This window comes from Chionomys nivalis, chromosome 11 (assembly GCF_950005125.1).
Source record: "Chionomys nivalis chromosome 11, mChiNiv1.1, whole genome shotgun sequence".
NCBI lineage: Eukaryota > Metazoa > Chordata > Mammalia > Rodentia > Cricetidae > Chionomys > Chionomys nivalis.
The window spans coordinates 169,528-183,658 of NC_080096.1; the positions used below are offsets into that span (position 1 = coordinate 169,528).

Below are 14,131 nucleotides of genomic sequence, written 5' to 3' on the forward strand. Positions count from 1 at the left end.
TCCAAATGGAGCAGAGACGGGTGTCTCTGTCAGTAGAGACAATCTGTTTACCCTAGTTCTGAGGCTCCTATGCTCTTGGGCTATGGGGTGCATGAGAAAGATGGACCCCTTACTTTATCATATCTGTCTTGAGAACCTAGGAGGCATGTGGCCCCTTTCCTGCATTTGGTTAATCTTTAGGAACCCTGACTTGGGTCTGGGTGGGAGTTGGCCCAGGCAGGAGAGAAGCTGGGGATGGGTTCTGGCCTCCCTTTATATGGAGTAGCTGAAAGTGAGCACACTCCCCCTACAGTCACCAGTGACTCAGACCAGCTGGGACTCCTGTGGAAACAGGATGTATATGCCCTGGCAGGGGCGGGGCAACTGGGAGGAAGGATCCCTGTGCTCATAGAACTCCATCATCCAGGCACTTACAGTCGGAACACAGGTAGACGGCGTGTTTACAGACCAGGCCCTCCTAGCCAGGCCTACACAGACTGCTGAGGTTAGGGTCCTAGTCCAGTCAGGAAATGACTGCCCCACACCAATCTGCCTACCTAGGGCCTAGAAAGCCTGGGCCCTCACTGGAAGGTTTCCTTCAGAAAGGGCCCAACCCAGGCCCAGAAAGAAGACTCCTCCTGCCCCAGGGTAGGGGCAAGACGTCTTATGGTCACGCCCACTGGCGGGAGGTGTTAGCAGACAGGGACCGAGGACTCAGACCTGTTGACCTGCGCAGCCCAAGCTAGCAGCTGCCATCCATGGGGAACAGCCACTGCGTCCCTCAGACTCCCAGGAGGCTACGAGCCTCATTTTCCAGAAAGCCCTCGCTCAAGGGAAACAGGTGAGAGGTGTGGCCTGGCCTCAAGGGAACAGGGTCTCCCTGGACCTGCTACCTGCGCCAAGTCTTGAGCCTCCGGTTTCCCTTGTTCCCAGAGAGGACAGCTCCAGGAAGCTGGCCGGCCTGTTTGGCACCGAGGCTAGGCCTGATGGGGACACCGCGGCTAACAAGATCTTCCACTACATCCCCGGGACGGTGAGCGGAGGGGCGTGTCTGGCAGAAGCGGTATGGCACTGGGCCCGAAGTCTGAGTGCGACTTTGTGCTTCTCCCGTATGAGTGTGTGTGCCACTGTGTGAGTGATAATGTGGGAATCGCATCTTCCAGCAACTCAGGGTCCTCCCTGGCCAGTTTGAAGGGATTCAGATACAAAACAAGATGAGGAAGTTGACACTGCCCCTCCCTGGGAAGCTCACTCAAAAGTCTAGGCTGAGAGTGAAACCAAGACGGGCACTGAGTCAGTGGTGAGCAGGCAGAGCCTGCCGGGGCTGTTGTACATCCAGGGGCACAGGGACCACCCTCAACCTTCACTACCCCAACCTGGGTCTTGGTGGGCCCAACAACTGTGCGGGGGCTCCTGGTAAATATCATACTTAAGGCCTCAGTTCCCAAGGGTTACCCACCCCTAGCTGTTTCTGGTTATCTGCAGCCTACAGCTACCACGTTGCCATATAGGCAGGCACCCATCCCCATACAGCAGTGAACCAGCTACTGATAGACCTCTCTTCATGAGACGTCAGAGGGCTAACCATTCTGTGGGTTTGCTTAGAAAAGATACCTTTCCCCTCCCCTTTTCCTAACTCTCTGGCAATACTTGGGAGGAGCCTGGGCTGCAGGTCTGACAGGAACACCTCCTACTGTGCTGGTCTTGGAGAACCACACCCACCCCAGTGAGCCAGGCTCTATGTGCAGTCTCTACCAGAGCTGGAGCAAGTCTCCCATCCTGTATTCTCAGGTGCTGCAACTGATGTAAACTCCCAAAGCATACCTTTCTCACGGGCTCCCAGGAAGCTAGAAAAATTGTATCACAGCCCCTCCTGGTCCCTGAGGTCCCAGAGCTCTGTGCAAGCTGGTGTCACCTTTAGAAACTTTGCTGCCTCAAAGAGGTAGAGAGGAAGATGGAGCCTGAAGTGACCAAGGGTGGCATCCCTCCCTATGACCACATTGAAGACCCTGACTCCCTCTAGTCAGACCCTCTTGGACAGAATTCTGGGATGGGTAGTTGACCCTAGCCAGGACACAATAGCTGGAAAGGAGGTGGTAGAAGGGGAAGAAGTCCTGGCCAGACATGGAACTACTCCTTTTGTACACTGTACTTAGGCTATGGACTCTAGGTAGATTCTGCATCTGAGTTAGAGCTGGCCCTGTCACAGCACCAAGCTAAGCCCTCCTGGGGGCAGAGTTCCAAGGCACCAGGGCCAGCTTCATAGCCCTTCCTATTCATGGCCTATTTCTCAGTGGTTTCCACAGTGGGTGTAGGTGCAGGAGGCCCCACCCAGAGTCAGTGAAGATGGAAGCTGTTTGTGTCTGTTCACATTCCTAGGCCGGCACTGGAGGTAGTTCAGCTTGGCCAGTGTGAAGCAGCCCATGCAGGTGATCCTGGGCAGCTCCCAAAGGCAACATAAGCCCTCTCCTAAGCCTCTCTCCTGCCTCCCAGCACATCCCAGGGCATCTCCTAGGCTTTGTGGAATTAGCAGTAAACAAAATACAATGCTACTCCTGTCCTCACCTTTTTCCATTCCTATGTCAAAGTCAAACAAGAGAAGATAGAGTAAGCCAGACTAAGTCAGGTGGTGGTGGCGCGTGCCTTTAATCCAGCACTTGGGAGGCAGAGGCAGGCCATCTCTGTGAGTTCGAGGCCAGCCTGATTACAAAGTGAATTCCAGGACAGGATCCAAAGCTAGGCAGAGAAACCCTGTCTCGAAAAACAAACCAAAAAAGAAAGAAAGAGAGAGGGAGGGAGGAGGGAGGGAGGAAGGGAAAAAGAAAGGAAGGAAGGAAGGAAGGAAGGAAGGAAGGAAGGAAGGAAGGGAAGGAAAAAACAATAAGCCAGACTAAATCAGTATTAAATGAAAAACCCAAGGCTAAAATTTTAGGGCATTGAGAAAGAAGGTAAAACCTGAGCAAAGCCCTGCTAAAGGGGGTGGAATGAGGATTTAAGGTTGAGTAGTCACAGCAGAGAATTACACATGCAAAGGTGAGACACACATGTGCCTTGTGTAATGGAAAAATGAAGGAAAGGACTGGTCCCCAAATTCAGTCCTCAGACCATTGTCAATGCTTTGCCCTCTGCTGTGAGATAGGTACTGTGTACATAGTAAGCTGGGGCATCAGCAAAGACTCACAAAAGCTGGCTAGTATCTCTTCCAGTTCCAAGTTTACAGACATCATGTTGACAACTCAATTTGGGCAGTAACTGGGAATATTTACAGCAAAGAAACTAGCAAATGTTATAAGCTAGAACTCTTGTTTGTTTGTTTGTTTGTTTGTTTTCATAGAACCAGGTAAAATAAAACATTGCCAGTTGTCACTGGACATTTGAGAAGGCTTTAAGCATTATCTCATCCTCATAATATACCTCAAACTCTTTGACAAATCTGGGGGTGTTGAATGACCAAAGTCAAGTTGCATAGCATAGGAGGTAACAAAGATAAGGATTGAACCCACTATGTACCAACCTCAGTCTGTACCACAGAGCAGATATCTCTGACTGTGGGGAGTCATATGTATACATATGGTGTGTACACATTCATGTGAAGAGGCTTAGGTGTGTATGGGGTATGCATGTATGTTTTTTTTTGTTGTTGTTGTTTTTTGGTTTTTCGAGATAGGGTTTCTCTGTAGCTTTGGTGCCTGTCCTGGAACTAGCTCTTGTAGACCAGGCTGGCCTCGAACTCACAGAGATCCGCCTGCCTCTGCCTCCCGAGTGCTGGGATTAAAGGCGTGCGCCACCATCGCCCGGCGGTATGCATGTATGTTAATGTTCTTGATGAATGTATTCTGTGACCATGCATGGACAGATCAGAACTGTATGCAGCAGCTGTGTGTATATTGCCTGGGGATCTGGCCCCATCTGGTCCCTCTCCTAAGCCCTGCTCCTTTAGGACATCCCGGGCCTGGAAAATCAGCCAGAAAATCTGGAACAGCCATTCCTGAGTGTTTTCAAAAAGGGGTGGCGGAGGACACCCGTGAGGAACCTAGGCAAAGTTGTGCACTATTCCAAGGTTCAGCTGCGGTTCCAGCACAGCCAGGTAGGAGCCACAGCAGGTTGGAGAATGCTTGGGGAGCAACTTCCATACTACCCCAGGGCTATCCCCCCACTCTCTGAGACGAGTGGCCCCCACTCTCCCCTAGGACATCAGCAACTGCTATCTAGAGCTGTTCCCCTCCCACCTGTACTTCCAAGCCCATGGTTCTGAAGGACTTACATTCCAGGTGAGTGGTATAGACAGAGGGAGGTGCTGGCTCTGTTCTTAGGAGTCCCTGCAGTCCCTCCTATACTGTCCTCTGGCAGGGGCTGCTCCCACTGACAGAACTGAGCATCTGCAGGATTGATGGGTCCAGAGAGCATGCCTTCCAGATTACAGGTGTGTGGAGAGTGCTGGCCTGGCCACCACTGGACCGGGACCCCTGGACCTGGGAGGAGACTTTCCTGGGAGCTCTAAGCTTTGCCCCTAGCCCATTTGTCTCTTCTGCCCCCAGGCCCACTGCCTGCCCCGCTCCTTGTCCTCTGCCACAGTGAAGCTGAGCTCAGCCACTGGCTTTACCATCTGGAGAAGCAAATGGCTCTCTTGGGGGGTCTGCAACGCTGTCACTCAAGCCCCCCACAGGTCAGTAGCAGGAAACTGTAAGCCCTTCCCCAGTTCAGACCCTCTGGTCTGCCTGTGACTTACTCCTTCCTCCTCCCCAGAGTTCCCTAGGGGATGAACTCCCCTGGACACGGCTATGGAGAGTATCCGGGTGCGAATCCATGGGCAGTGCAATCTGTTCCTCAAGGGTCAAGCTGCAGCATCTACCCTCTCAGGTGGGTGGGAAAAGACATGAGGTGCAATGAGAGGAAAGGGTACAGGAACAGAGAAGGCTGGACTCTAGGTGCCCAACCCCACTCTATCCTTTGACCCTTTACAGGAGCAGTGGGACCGGATTCTGGTACTATACCCAGCATCCCTGGCCATCTTCTCTGAGGACCCAGATGGACTTACCTTTAAGGTTGGCCCTCTCCATACATATATACCTGTCCCGAAAGGTGCCCTTTGTGGGGTGGGAGCAAAGACTCAGAAACCTGTATTTCAGGGCTTGTTGGGACAGAGCACAGTGCTCCACCCATCTGGCCCCACTGCCCTGGTCAATCTGGTCTCTACTCTGGCACAGAAGAGGAGTCTCCACCCTCTACAGCCCTTCTCATCCTGGAGAGATATCACTAACCCTGGAGTGGGTGGAATGGAACTTGCTACTTCTTGGAATCCCTGGTGCATGCTTCCCCTTGTCTCTGAGCACCTTCCGTGCATTGTGCGGTGTGTGTGTGTGTGTGTCTGTGTGCGCGCGCACACGCGCGCACACAGAGGGGGACCAAATCATGACTGGTGTGTATTCACAGTCACTTAAAAACACACCAAGGGGCCGGGCGGTGGTGGCGCACGCCTTTAATCCCAGCACTTGGGAGGCAGAGGCAGGCGGATCTCTGTGAGTTCGAGACCAGCCTGGTCTACAAGAGCTAGTTCCAGGATAGGCTCCAAAACCACAGAGAAACCCTGTCTCGAAAAACCAAAAAAAAAAAAAAAAAAAAAAACACACCAAGGGGACTTCCCTGACAGGGACTCACAGCTGACACAGGCTGGTGAACCAACAAGAAATAAAGTGGAGATGTCCCAGAACAAACAAAGCTTCCTAGTCTTTCTCAGAGTGGCATCCTCAGTGTTAGGTGGCCTGAGTTTCCAGCCCAGCTCTGGACGGCAGGATGGAAGGATAGGGCCAGGAAGAGGCTGAGATGACACAGATAAATACCTAGTCCTCACGCTACAGGGGGAGCTTCCACTAAGTGCCATTCATATCAACCTAGAAGAGAAGGAAAAGGAGATCCGCTCCTTTCTCATCGAAGGTAGGGGCCTACCCAGAATCTTACCCACTGCCCGACTGGGCTTCTAGTAGGGGTGAGTATGGTAGATGCCTCAACTCTTTGCTGGGGTCTCTGTTGGGTAAGGTCCTGCCATACCTTAGCTCACATGTCTGTGTGCTAGGCCGCCTCATCAACACCATCCGTGTGGTGTGTGCCAGTTACGAGGATTACAGTCAGTGGCTGCTGTGCCTCCGAACTGTCTCGCACAGGGATGGGGCCCACCTGCTGCCTGGCCCAGAGAATTTCCCAGGACTACATGGACCCACAAAGGTGAGGGGTCAGTGAGAGGGAGGAGAAGGGTAGGTCCAAGATAAGGAGATAGATCCAGCCACTCATCTTACCTCTGCTGCTTAGGCCGTGAGTAGAGGCCGAGGTTCACTCTCTTCCAATGGACGAACCAGTTGGAAATTAGAGTGTCCAGTGCTCCCCACCAGCCAATCCCTCCCTGAATCCTCAGTGCCAACCACTATAGGCTTTCCTGCCCAGCCTGTACCTGTAAGTACCTAAAGGAATGACATGGGATGGGGTTAAGAAAACACAGGTCCCACTGTCCCTCAGTGACCCTGGACCATAGTTCAGCAGGGAGGGCACTTGAACTGGAGGGACTTTCATACAGCTCATAGAAGAGTGTGTGGGAAAGAAGTCCTGGAGATCTTTCTGGATGGTTCTTGGTATCCACAGAACCAGACCAACTCTAACTGTGTCAGCACTGGCCGAAAGAAGACAGAGCTGAGGCACAGTGGCAGTAGCCAGTCTCCCAGAGGCAAAGTTCGAAGGGAAGTATCTGGCTCAGCTGTCCCACTGCCCCTGCACCTAGACCTAACCAAGGTGAGCCCACCACGTACCCTGAACCCAGGCCACCATCCCTTCTGCTTCTACTTCCTTGCTTGTCTAGATGGAACACACAGAGACCTCATGTTCTGAAGACAGAGGTTCTTGCTGCGTCTAACTGAGGGGACCCATGTATCTCCTTCTTGTAGGTGGGTGAGCTGGACTTAGACAGCAGCTCAGAGGCTCAGGACCACTCTTCAGATATTCCACACTCCCCGCTCTATGCTGATCCCTACACACCACCAGCTACATCTCACCGCAAGATTACGAACCTCCAAGGCCTAGATGAGGTCAGTGCCGTACTAGGTGGATATGCTACAGTGAGATGTCAGAAGCTTGAAGTCTATGAATGGGGAGTGTTTCTGGGCAAGGGATCCCTAGGCTTCACAGTGGTCCCAGACCAGGGCTTCAGGAAACCCACGTTTTCCCAGCAGTTCTTCTGTGCGATGCAGACATCACCTGGACCTGAGCTATCAAGCCCGTTCCCCTCAGTCTCCGTGTCTGTGCCTGTCTCTGACTCCAGCTCTGGAATCTCCAGCTCTCCTAGGCCTCTGGGCTCCCATTTGCTCTCCAAGAAAGGTGCCCTGCAATCCAGAGCTTCCCAGAAACACCGGGGTTCCATCAAGAACAGAGGGCCACGGCCTTCAGACCTCCCTCAGCTTGTAAGTCACATCCTCCACTCTGGTGTGAGGGCCTCAGGATCAGGGTTGTTGGATAGAGGGTTCTAGGACTCCAAGGAGAAAAGCAAAATATGGGACAGGGAGAAACCAGGGACAGAGACGGTGAGGTAGGACAGGAAGCTAGAAAGTAAGAGAAGAAAGTGGCAAAAGTCTGGCCAAAGAGGATGATCTGTGCTGGCTGACTTGTATTTTGGGGCTCCCAGGTCACCCCTGCCAGAGAAAGTACACCCAGTTCCCTGCCACATCCCCCAGGTGAGTGAGGGTCTTCTCTCCTTCAGGGAAGGGGTGCTACTTCCTAAAGGCAGATCCCTGACTTGTCTCTGACATCCCTACTAGATGAAGAGGCTCCCATCTGGAACAAGACTTCCTCTCCCTCCCCCCAGAAGTGGCCACAACTCAGGAAGACTCCAGTGGAGATGGGACTCATTCAGTGGATCTAATGAGCCCCAGGTGGGCTGCTTCTCGGAAACATAACCAGCCAACGCCAACCTGGACAAGGGTATGCAGCCATACCAGTCCTGTGACCTACATTAGATCCACCAGGGCCTCACCCCAGCAGGTTAAGAGAGTCTCTAGAACGCTGAGGATAGAAGCACCTCTCACCAGGCTCTAACTCATCAGCTTTAGAAGCTAGAGCAACTAAGAGAACAAACCGGTGAGGGACATCAGTGAGATCCTGGATATCCCAGGGCTTCTATCTTTAGGGAAGAAAGAATGAAAGTACTGGAGCAGGTCTTAGAACTGGGGAACTGCATGAGTGTGAAACACAGAGCTCCAGAAATGTCAGGTTGTCAAACTCAGCATGTGACGTCCGAGGACACGAGGGTCAGAGGTCAGGAAGGTGAGAGCCATCATAAGGAGCAGAGGAGTATCAGAAGACCTAGTACTGCTGGGTGCGTAGGGTAAGGCTGGTCAGAAAGATTAACACCATAAACAAGAAAAAGACTTTATTGGTTCTGTGTCCCTGCGTTTCCCTCCGAGCAGCCAGAGTACCCCACCATCCTAAAGACCTTCGTGTGCTGTCTTCACAGTGCCACCTCAGTTCCTTCACCTACATCCCCACTCTACAACTTCTCTCAGCCTTGGCATCATTCAAGCTCCCTGTAGTATCAGAAGACAATCCTTCCATAGGATATTATCAGATTCTGTGTATATCCTATCCAGGGCTCTTGGAGAAGATCCAGCCCTGCCCCACAGATCCCATATTTCAAGGGTCTCAGAAACCATCCCCAGAGGTATCCCCTAGAACAGTGGTTCTCCACCTGTGAGTTGCAACCCCCTTGGGAACCCTCTAGCTCCAAAAATATTTACATTATGATTCATAACAGTAGCAAAATTACAGGCATGAAGTCACAACAAAAATAATTTTATGGTTGGGGGTCACCACAGCGTGAGGAGCTGTATTAAAGGGTCACAGTATTGGGAAAGTTAAGAACCACTGTCCTAGAACCTATTCAATGACTCAGGCCAGGCCTAGGCAAGCTGTGGCTGCGGTGCCTCAGGGATCAGGGCCTTGGAGGACATTGCCAGCCAAGCCTGCCTTCAATAGGGCAGAGTTCTTGGACTGCTTCCCTCTAGCTTTGAAAGCACTTAGTAGCCTCTTGGCCCAGACCCAGAGGGCCTTTCTGATTTTACACTTATGGTAGAGTCCCCTTCTGCTGCCCATCCCTTATTTATGACTAGACAAAAGATAGGGTGCCCAATTAAGTTGGATTTCAGATAACAACAAATAATTTCTTCATACAAGTACACCTCAAGAACTTCATGTAAATTCAAATATAGCTATGTGCCCTGTGGTTTTTACTTGCATATCTGGTGCCCTATTACCCAGATCCTGGCTCAGCCCACAATTCTGAACCTCTACCCTCTCAGATTTGGAAAATGGCCTTGGCCTTAGCCACTGGCTGGACCCTCGGGTTGAGTCCAAGTCAGTCAGCACCAAGGACACTGGCTCCTTCCTAGATGCCAAAGAAGACAGAGTTCAAAGGTGGGGAGAAGAGCAACATCTTGTCCTTGTCACCTGGGTTCATCCCAGTGCCGCACACCTCACCAGGCCAGCCTGGCTCCTAGCAGCTTGGGCTTGAGTTGGAACTGGGTCTTGGTCTGCCATTACGCCCTCTCCCAACCTGGCGGCGGAAGTAGCGGATAGCAGAGATGGTGCCAATGTTGGCAAGCAAGACTGTAAGAGAGACACAAGATATCCTGAGTGCCAGCTCTGGCTTCTTGCTACCTTCTGCCTACATAACCTAGCCTTCAAAGGACAGTATGTTGGAAGTAGGTTAGCAATGACAAAAGCAAGGTCAAAGAGAGCCTGAACCTCCCAAGTACCCTTATCCCTGCTGGCCCAGCAGATGTGGTAAACAACTATAGCCCCTAGGTCTTCTAGACATCACACCCCCTGCCCCGGGAACCTCCAAACCTGTTTTCCAAGCATCTGGAGCGTGTAGATCAGAGGTTCTCACAGCCCAAGTGGCAAAGGCAACAAACACTAGGCACATATCATTCTGGCTGAATGTAAAGGAAGTAAGGGGATTCCGTAGCTCCCCTAGGAAAAAAAAGGACATTAGATGCTCCTCTCTGAGATATGTGTGACATAAAATACAATCTGTCCTAGAGAAATGCATTGAGTCAGATCTTCCACATGACTTCTCTTCTTTAAGGCACTGGATACTATGTATCATAGTTGAGTCAGAACAATTTGGGTGCTTTGCCTTTAGGGTCTTCTGTTTTCTGGTTTGTGAAATAGTTTCCAGAGGGGAGAGGAGATATTTTTCCACAATGCCTAATACAGCCTGGCCTGAGTGGGAATGTGCCCCTATTACCTGCACCCGTAGGAGCTGGAGGAAGGTTCCTGACGGCACCTAGGACAGTGTCAAAGCCAAGCTGTCCCATCTGGACTGTGTCCCGGGGTAGCTTAGGAACTTAACCTCACTCATGCAGATCCCAGAGCATGCAAGAGCATACATACAAACATATCCACACAGACAGGTGATCAGGACCATTCCTGCTTCTCTTCCATAGCCTATTGGCCTAATTCCCTGGACAGTATGTTTCCAGGACCTGGATCGACACCTACCTGCCTCTCTGATTGCCAAGCTAAGATGTTCTTCTGTAGCTGGAACAGGCATGGAATATGCCCCAGGCCCTACTTCCCTGAAGAGCTCTGAGGTCTGCACTTGGACACGGGTGGCCGGTGGCTGACTGTTCCCAAGTTCTTCCTCTGTAAAAAAGTGTTCATAGACCTCAGGGATGGAGATAGGCACTAAATCTCCAGGGGGAGCAGGTGCCACAGCCTCTGCCCTTGGGGGTGGGACTGGGGAGCGTCCCCTCTGACGACTTGACCTTTGGGTTCTGCTGTCCTGAAAAAAGAACTCGCATGAGTCAGGCCACTGGACGTCATCCAGGGCTTGGCTGGCTGCTGCCCCATCCTCTACATCTTCATCTTCCTCTTCAATGGTATCACAGAAGAAGAACTCATAGGCCTCAGGGAGAGTCACTGCATAGCAGCTTCCGGGCTCAGGTTCTGCTGAGACAGAGGATGGAGGAGGAGGCAGGTGCTTGAGGATCCGAGGTTGGGGGAGTCGGGGCCCGACAGCCACAGCATCCCAGGCTGCAGACCCCCCACGACTCCCTGCTGCTGTCCTAGGAGCTGAGGGCCAGTCTGGGGTCAAGAAGGGTGGGCCTGTAGGCTCGACTGATCCTGATTCTTCGTGGGTAGGTGCAGCCATGGAGAATCGTACTTTCTTCTTCTTGGGGGCTTGGGCAGGACCTAGACGAGGCTCCCCTGGGGAATATTCTGAGGACCCTGCTGAGAGCTGCCCTACTGGCTTCTCAATGTATCCTCCAGGAGGCACAGTCACATCTGTATCCACCATGGCAGCTTCAGCCTGGGAAACAGAGGATAAGGAAGGCATAGCAGGTATAGACACACTCTCTTCAGACTCAGTCTTTGAAACAGAATGAGGCAGATCTGTACAGACCACTGGGGCAGGCACAGAGGGATAAACTTCTGCCTTGATCTCTGAGCCTTCTGTGGATAGGTCCTCACGCAGTCCAGGTATGCAAGCAGGGGCAGACTCAGTTTTGTCCGGTTGAAAGATGGAGATAGGGGTACACAAAGCTGTGTCAGGAGCAGAGGCAGGTGTAGACCGTTTTGTATTGGGTTGACATTTGGAGGCAAGTGTGGACAAAGTCACGTCAGGTGTGGAGACAGGTGTAGACAAAACTATGTCAGATTGAGACTTGGAGGCAGGTTTAGACAAAGCCGTGCAGGGTTGAGGGTTACAGGCATGTGTAGAGAGAGATGCATTTGGCGTGGCGATGGAGACATCTGGCTGAGGTTTGGATGTCATGTGTAGCTCAGCGCTGGGTGTCTTTCTGGTCTGGTCTGTATCTTGTTCAGTTATTAGAACAGGTGTAGATGGATCCAAGCCTGACTCTTGTCTGGCCATCTGTTCAGGGATGCTAGAGCCAAGTTCAGAAGCACCTGCAGGGTCTGACTGTGGCTTATCCTGTTGGTCTTTTGCCATTAATGATCCAGACACAAGAACCTCCTTGGGCCTGGTCTCCGTAAGTTGTGGGGAGCTCATCTGAGCAGCAGAAGAGCCCAGAGATCCAGAGCACTTGACCCCCTTGGCACCCACAGCACGCCTCTTCTTACGACCAGGGTTCCGCAATGGAGCTTCAAGGTTGTCTGTGGGACTCTGAGGGATGGCACTGTGGCCAGGGGACTCAGAACTATGAGAGGGCTCACCAGGAGATCTGGGAGCAGGGCCCTGCAAAAGCCTCTGCATCTTGTCCCTGGAAATTGTTGACCCAGGGAAGGACGAGGCCTGGCCAGGACAGACGCTGTCTGAGCTGAGGAACAGTAGAGCTTCTGACTGTGTGGACGTGCTGGCTACCTGATGACTGGCTTCTAGAGCCAGGACAGGCTCACACTGAGACCTGCTGACCAGCTGCTGAGTAGCCACGTCCTCCAATTCACAGCCCTGCTGTCCCCTCCCCTGGGGAGCAAGCTGCCCAATGAAGAGGGGTGGGGGCCCAGGGGGGCTGCTTCCGCTGCTGTCCCCTTGGTCAATGTCACTGGACAAGAGCTCGTCACCAGAGGCCAGGCCAGCCTGCAAGAGGCCACACTCATCAGCAGTGGCAGAAAACTCAGCCCACTCTCGATCACTGAGCTGGACACTATACTGGAAGTTGTCCATTGCACATCAGCAGAGGAGCTGGAGTGACAGCAAGACTGTGGGCCAGGCAGGGTCTTCACAAATCCAGGCTCCATGCACTAAGTAGTACACACTGCTACCACCTTGCCTGACCTCGTAGGACCTGCCCCTGCCCTGGTAGTCCATTTCCGTCTGGAGGAACCACAAGACAGACTCCGCTTCTTCCAGATTCTTCTAATTCATTCTTTGAGTTAGAAATCTACTTCAGTTTCCCTATTTTCAATTCAACTCCAAATAGCTTTGCCATGACACATTGTCACAGTCCTAAAATGAAATGTTATTTTATTATATATTATTATATTATATATTTAAGATATATTAGTGAAATAAACTAAAGACCAATGTTAGTCATGTTTGAATAGTGTTCCCCCACATCTTTCAATGGGATTGACTTCCCTTCTCAACTCTGTCACAGTGGTCTGCATCAAAGACCATCCATCAGAGATCAATTCCCTCTGAGGGTCATTTCTAGCCTCCCCAGCCACCGCTACTGGCAGCTAACCATAGAAGAAGGATCTATAGTATCTGTAAGTAACTAGCCTTCTGGATGATGACCTTCCACCAGCCTTGGCTGGAACAGGTTTTCTGAGCCTACCAAGGTCATGTTGGTACTGGTCAGAACCTGCTCAAAAGTTTGTAAGAGGAGCCTAGGCCAGAGGTCACACAACTTATGTGAGCCCCCCCTGAGCCCCAGCAATCTGCTCTGGCAGTTCTCAGGGTCTGTACTCCCATCTAGTCATGCCTGACTATCCAAAGCCCCATTTTGCCATATCTCAGTTAACCAAGATAACCAGAGCCAGCCAAGGCCTCCAGCCTCTGTCCCATAAAGGGGCTACTCTTTGGGCCTTGGTCAGCGATATCTAGAATGAGGAGGGTGGGATAATTCCTGGACTATGACTGGAACAATCCTAAGTGAGAAAAAACACTGGGGACTTCCTAACTACCAGCCCTTCTCCCCTCTTGAGTCCCCGGAGAGGCCATGGCAAAGCTTTCCTGCCACTAGGACCCCTAGACAGAACCAAGGCGCTAAGTGTATCCTACCTGATTCTCGGCAGCCAGCTGGGGCAGTGGAAGTATGCATCTAGAGGCCTGTCCCCAAGCAGCATGGTGCTAGGCTTCTTAATGCAAGCTCCGCCCCTTCTGCTAAAAATAACCTGTCCCTGGGATCACTTATGACTCGTGCCAGTCTCAGAGTCAAGCCACAAATAGATGGCATTTGAGGGGCCTCCAGCAATATGAAGGACATTTTCCTGGTGTAGGGCCTGCACTGGCGGCTGGCATCAGCTAAGATCACATCAGATTCCAATTAGAGACAACTGCCTTACGACCAGCACAGCACAGGTCTCCCTTCCCAAGAAGATCTGTGCCTCCACCCCACCTACAACCCAGTGTCTCTGACACAACCTTGCAGACAATATTGCCGACCTAGATCTGACATCCAAGGTTCCTAAGTGTTGCTAAGCCTGT

General features: G+C 51.9%; 2 protein-coding genes across 2 annotated transcripts; one reads left to right on the forward strand and one right to left on the reverse strand.

The window, feature by feature from the left end:
* Nucleotides 1-14: 14 nt before the first annotated feature.
* Nucleotides 15-8,534, forward strand: Plekhn1 (pleckstrin homology domain containing N1). Its single transcript, XM_057783774.1, has 16 exons — nucleotides 15-820; nucleotides 913-1,012; nucleotides 3,920-4,066; nucleotides 4,170-4,250; nucleotides 4,330-4,402; nucleotides 4,518-4,645; nucleotides 4,726-4,839; nucleotides 4,944-5,024; nucleotides 5,838-5,913; nucleotides 6,053-6,201; nucleotides 6,286-6,426; nucleotides 6,613-6,759; nucleotides 6,912-7,052; nucleotides 7,197-7,424; nucleotides 7,646-7,694; nucleotides 7,779-8,534. Exons 1-16 carry the CDS (start codon nucleotides 738-740, stop codon nucleotides 7,880-7,882), a joined length of 1,842 nt encoding a protein of 613 aa, XP_057639757.1. The 5' UTR covers nucleotides 15-737; the 3' UTR covers nucleotides 7,883-8,534.
* On the reverse strand, nucleotides 8,381-13,759 carry Perm1 (PPARGC1 and ESRR induced regulator, muscle 1). The gene is made up of 4 exons (XM_057783770.1): nucleotides 13,706-13,759; nucleotides 10,519-12,928; nucleotides 9,862-9,987; nucleotides 8,381-9,621 (listed from the first exon to the last, which is right to left on the reverse strand). Exons 2-4 carry the CDS (start codon nucleotides 12,644-12,646, stop codon nucleotides 9,509-9,511), a joined length of 2,367 nt encoding a protein of 788 aa, XP_057639753.1. The 5' UTR covers nucleotides 12,647-12,928; nucleotides 13,706-13,759; the 3' UTR covers nucleotides 8,381-9,508.
* Between the last annotated feature and the right edge of the window lie 372 nt (nucleotides 13,760-14,131).

Coding starts and splice junctions, on each gene's coding strand:
- Perm1 (XM_057783770.1), bottom strand. CDS start 12,646: ATGGACAACTTCCAGTATAGTGTCCAGCTCAGTGATCGAGAGTGGGCT. Junction 9,988..10,518: donor CTTGGCAATCAGAGAGGCAG/GTAGGTGTCGAT, acceptor TTTTTTTCCTAG/GGGAGCTACGGAATCCCCTT. Junction 9,622..9,861: donor TCCAGATGCTTGGAAAACAG/GTTTGGAGGTTC, acceptor TCTCTCTTACAG/TCTTGCTTGCCAACATTGGC.
- Plekhn1 (XM_057783774.1), top strand. CDS start 738: ATGGGGAACAGCCACTGCGTCCCTCAGACTCCCAGGAGGCTACGAGCC. Junction 821..912: donor CCCTCGCTCAAGGGAAACAG/GTGAGAGGTGTG, acceptor CCTTGTTCCCAG/AGAGGACAGCTCCAGGAAGC. Junction 6,760..6,911: donor TGCACCTAGACCTAACCAAG/GTGAGCCCACCA, acceptor TCCTTCTTGTAG/GTGGGTGAGCTGGACTTAGA.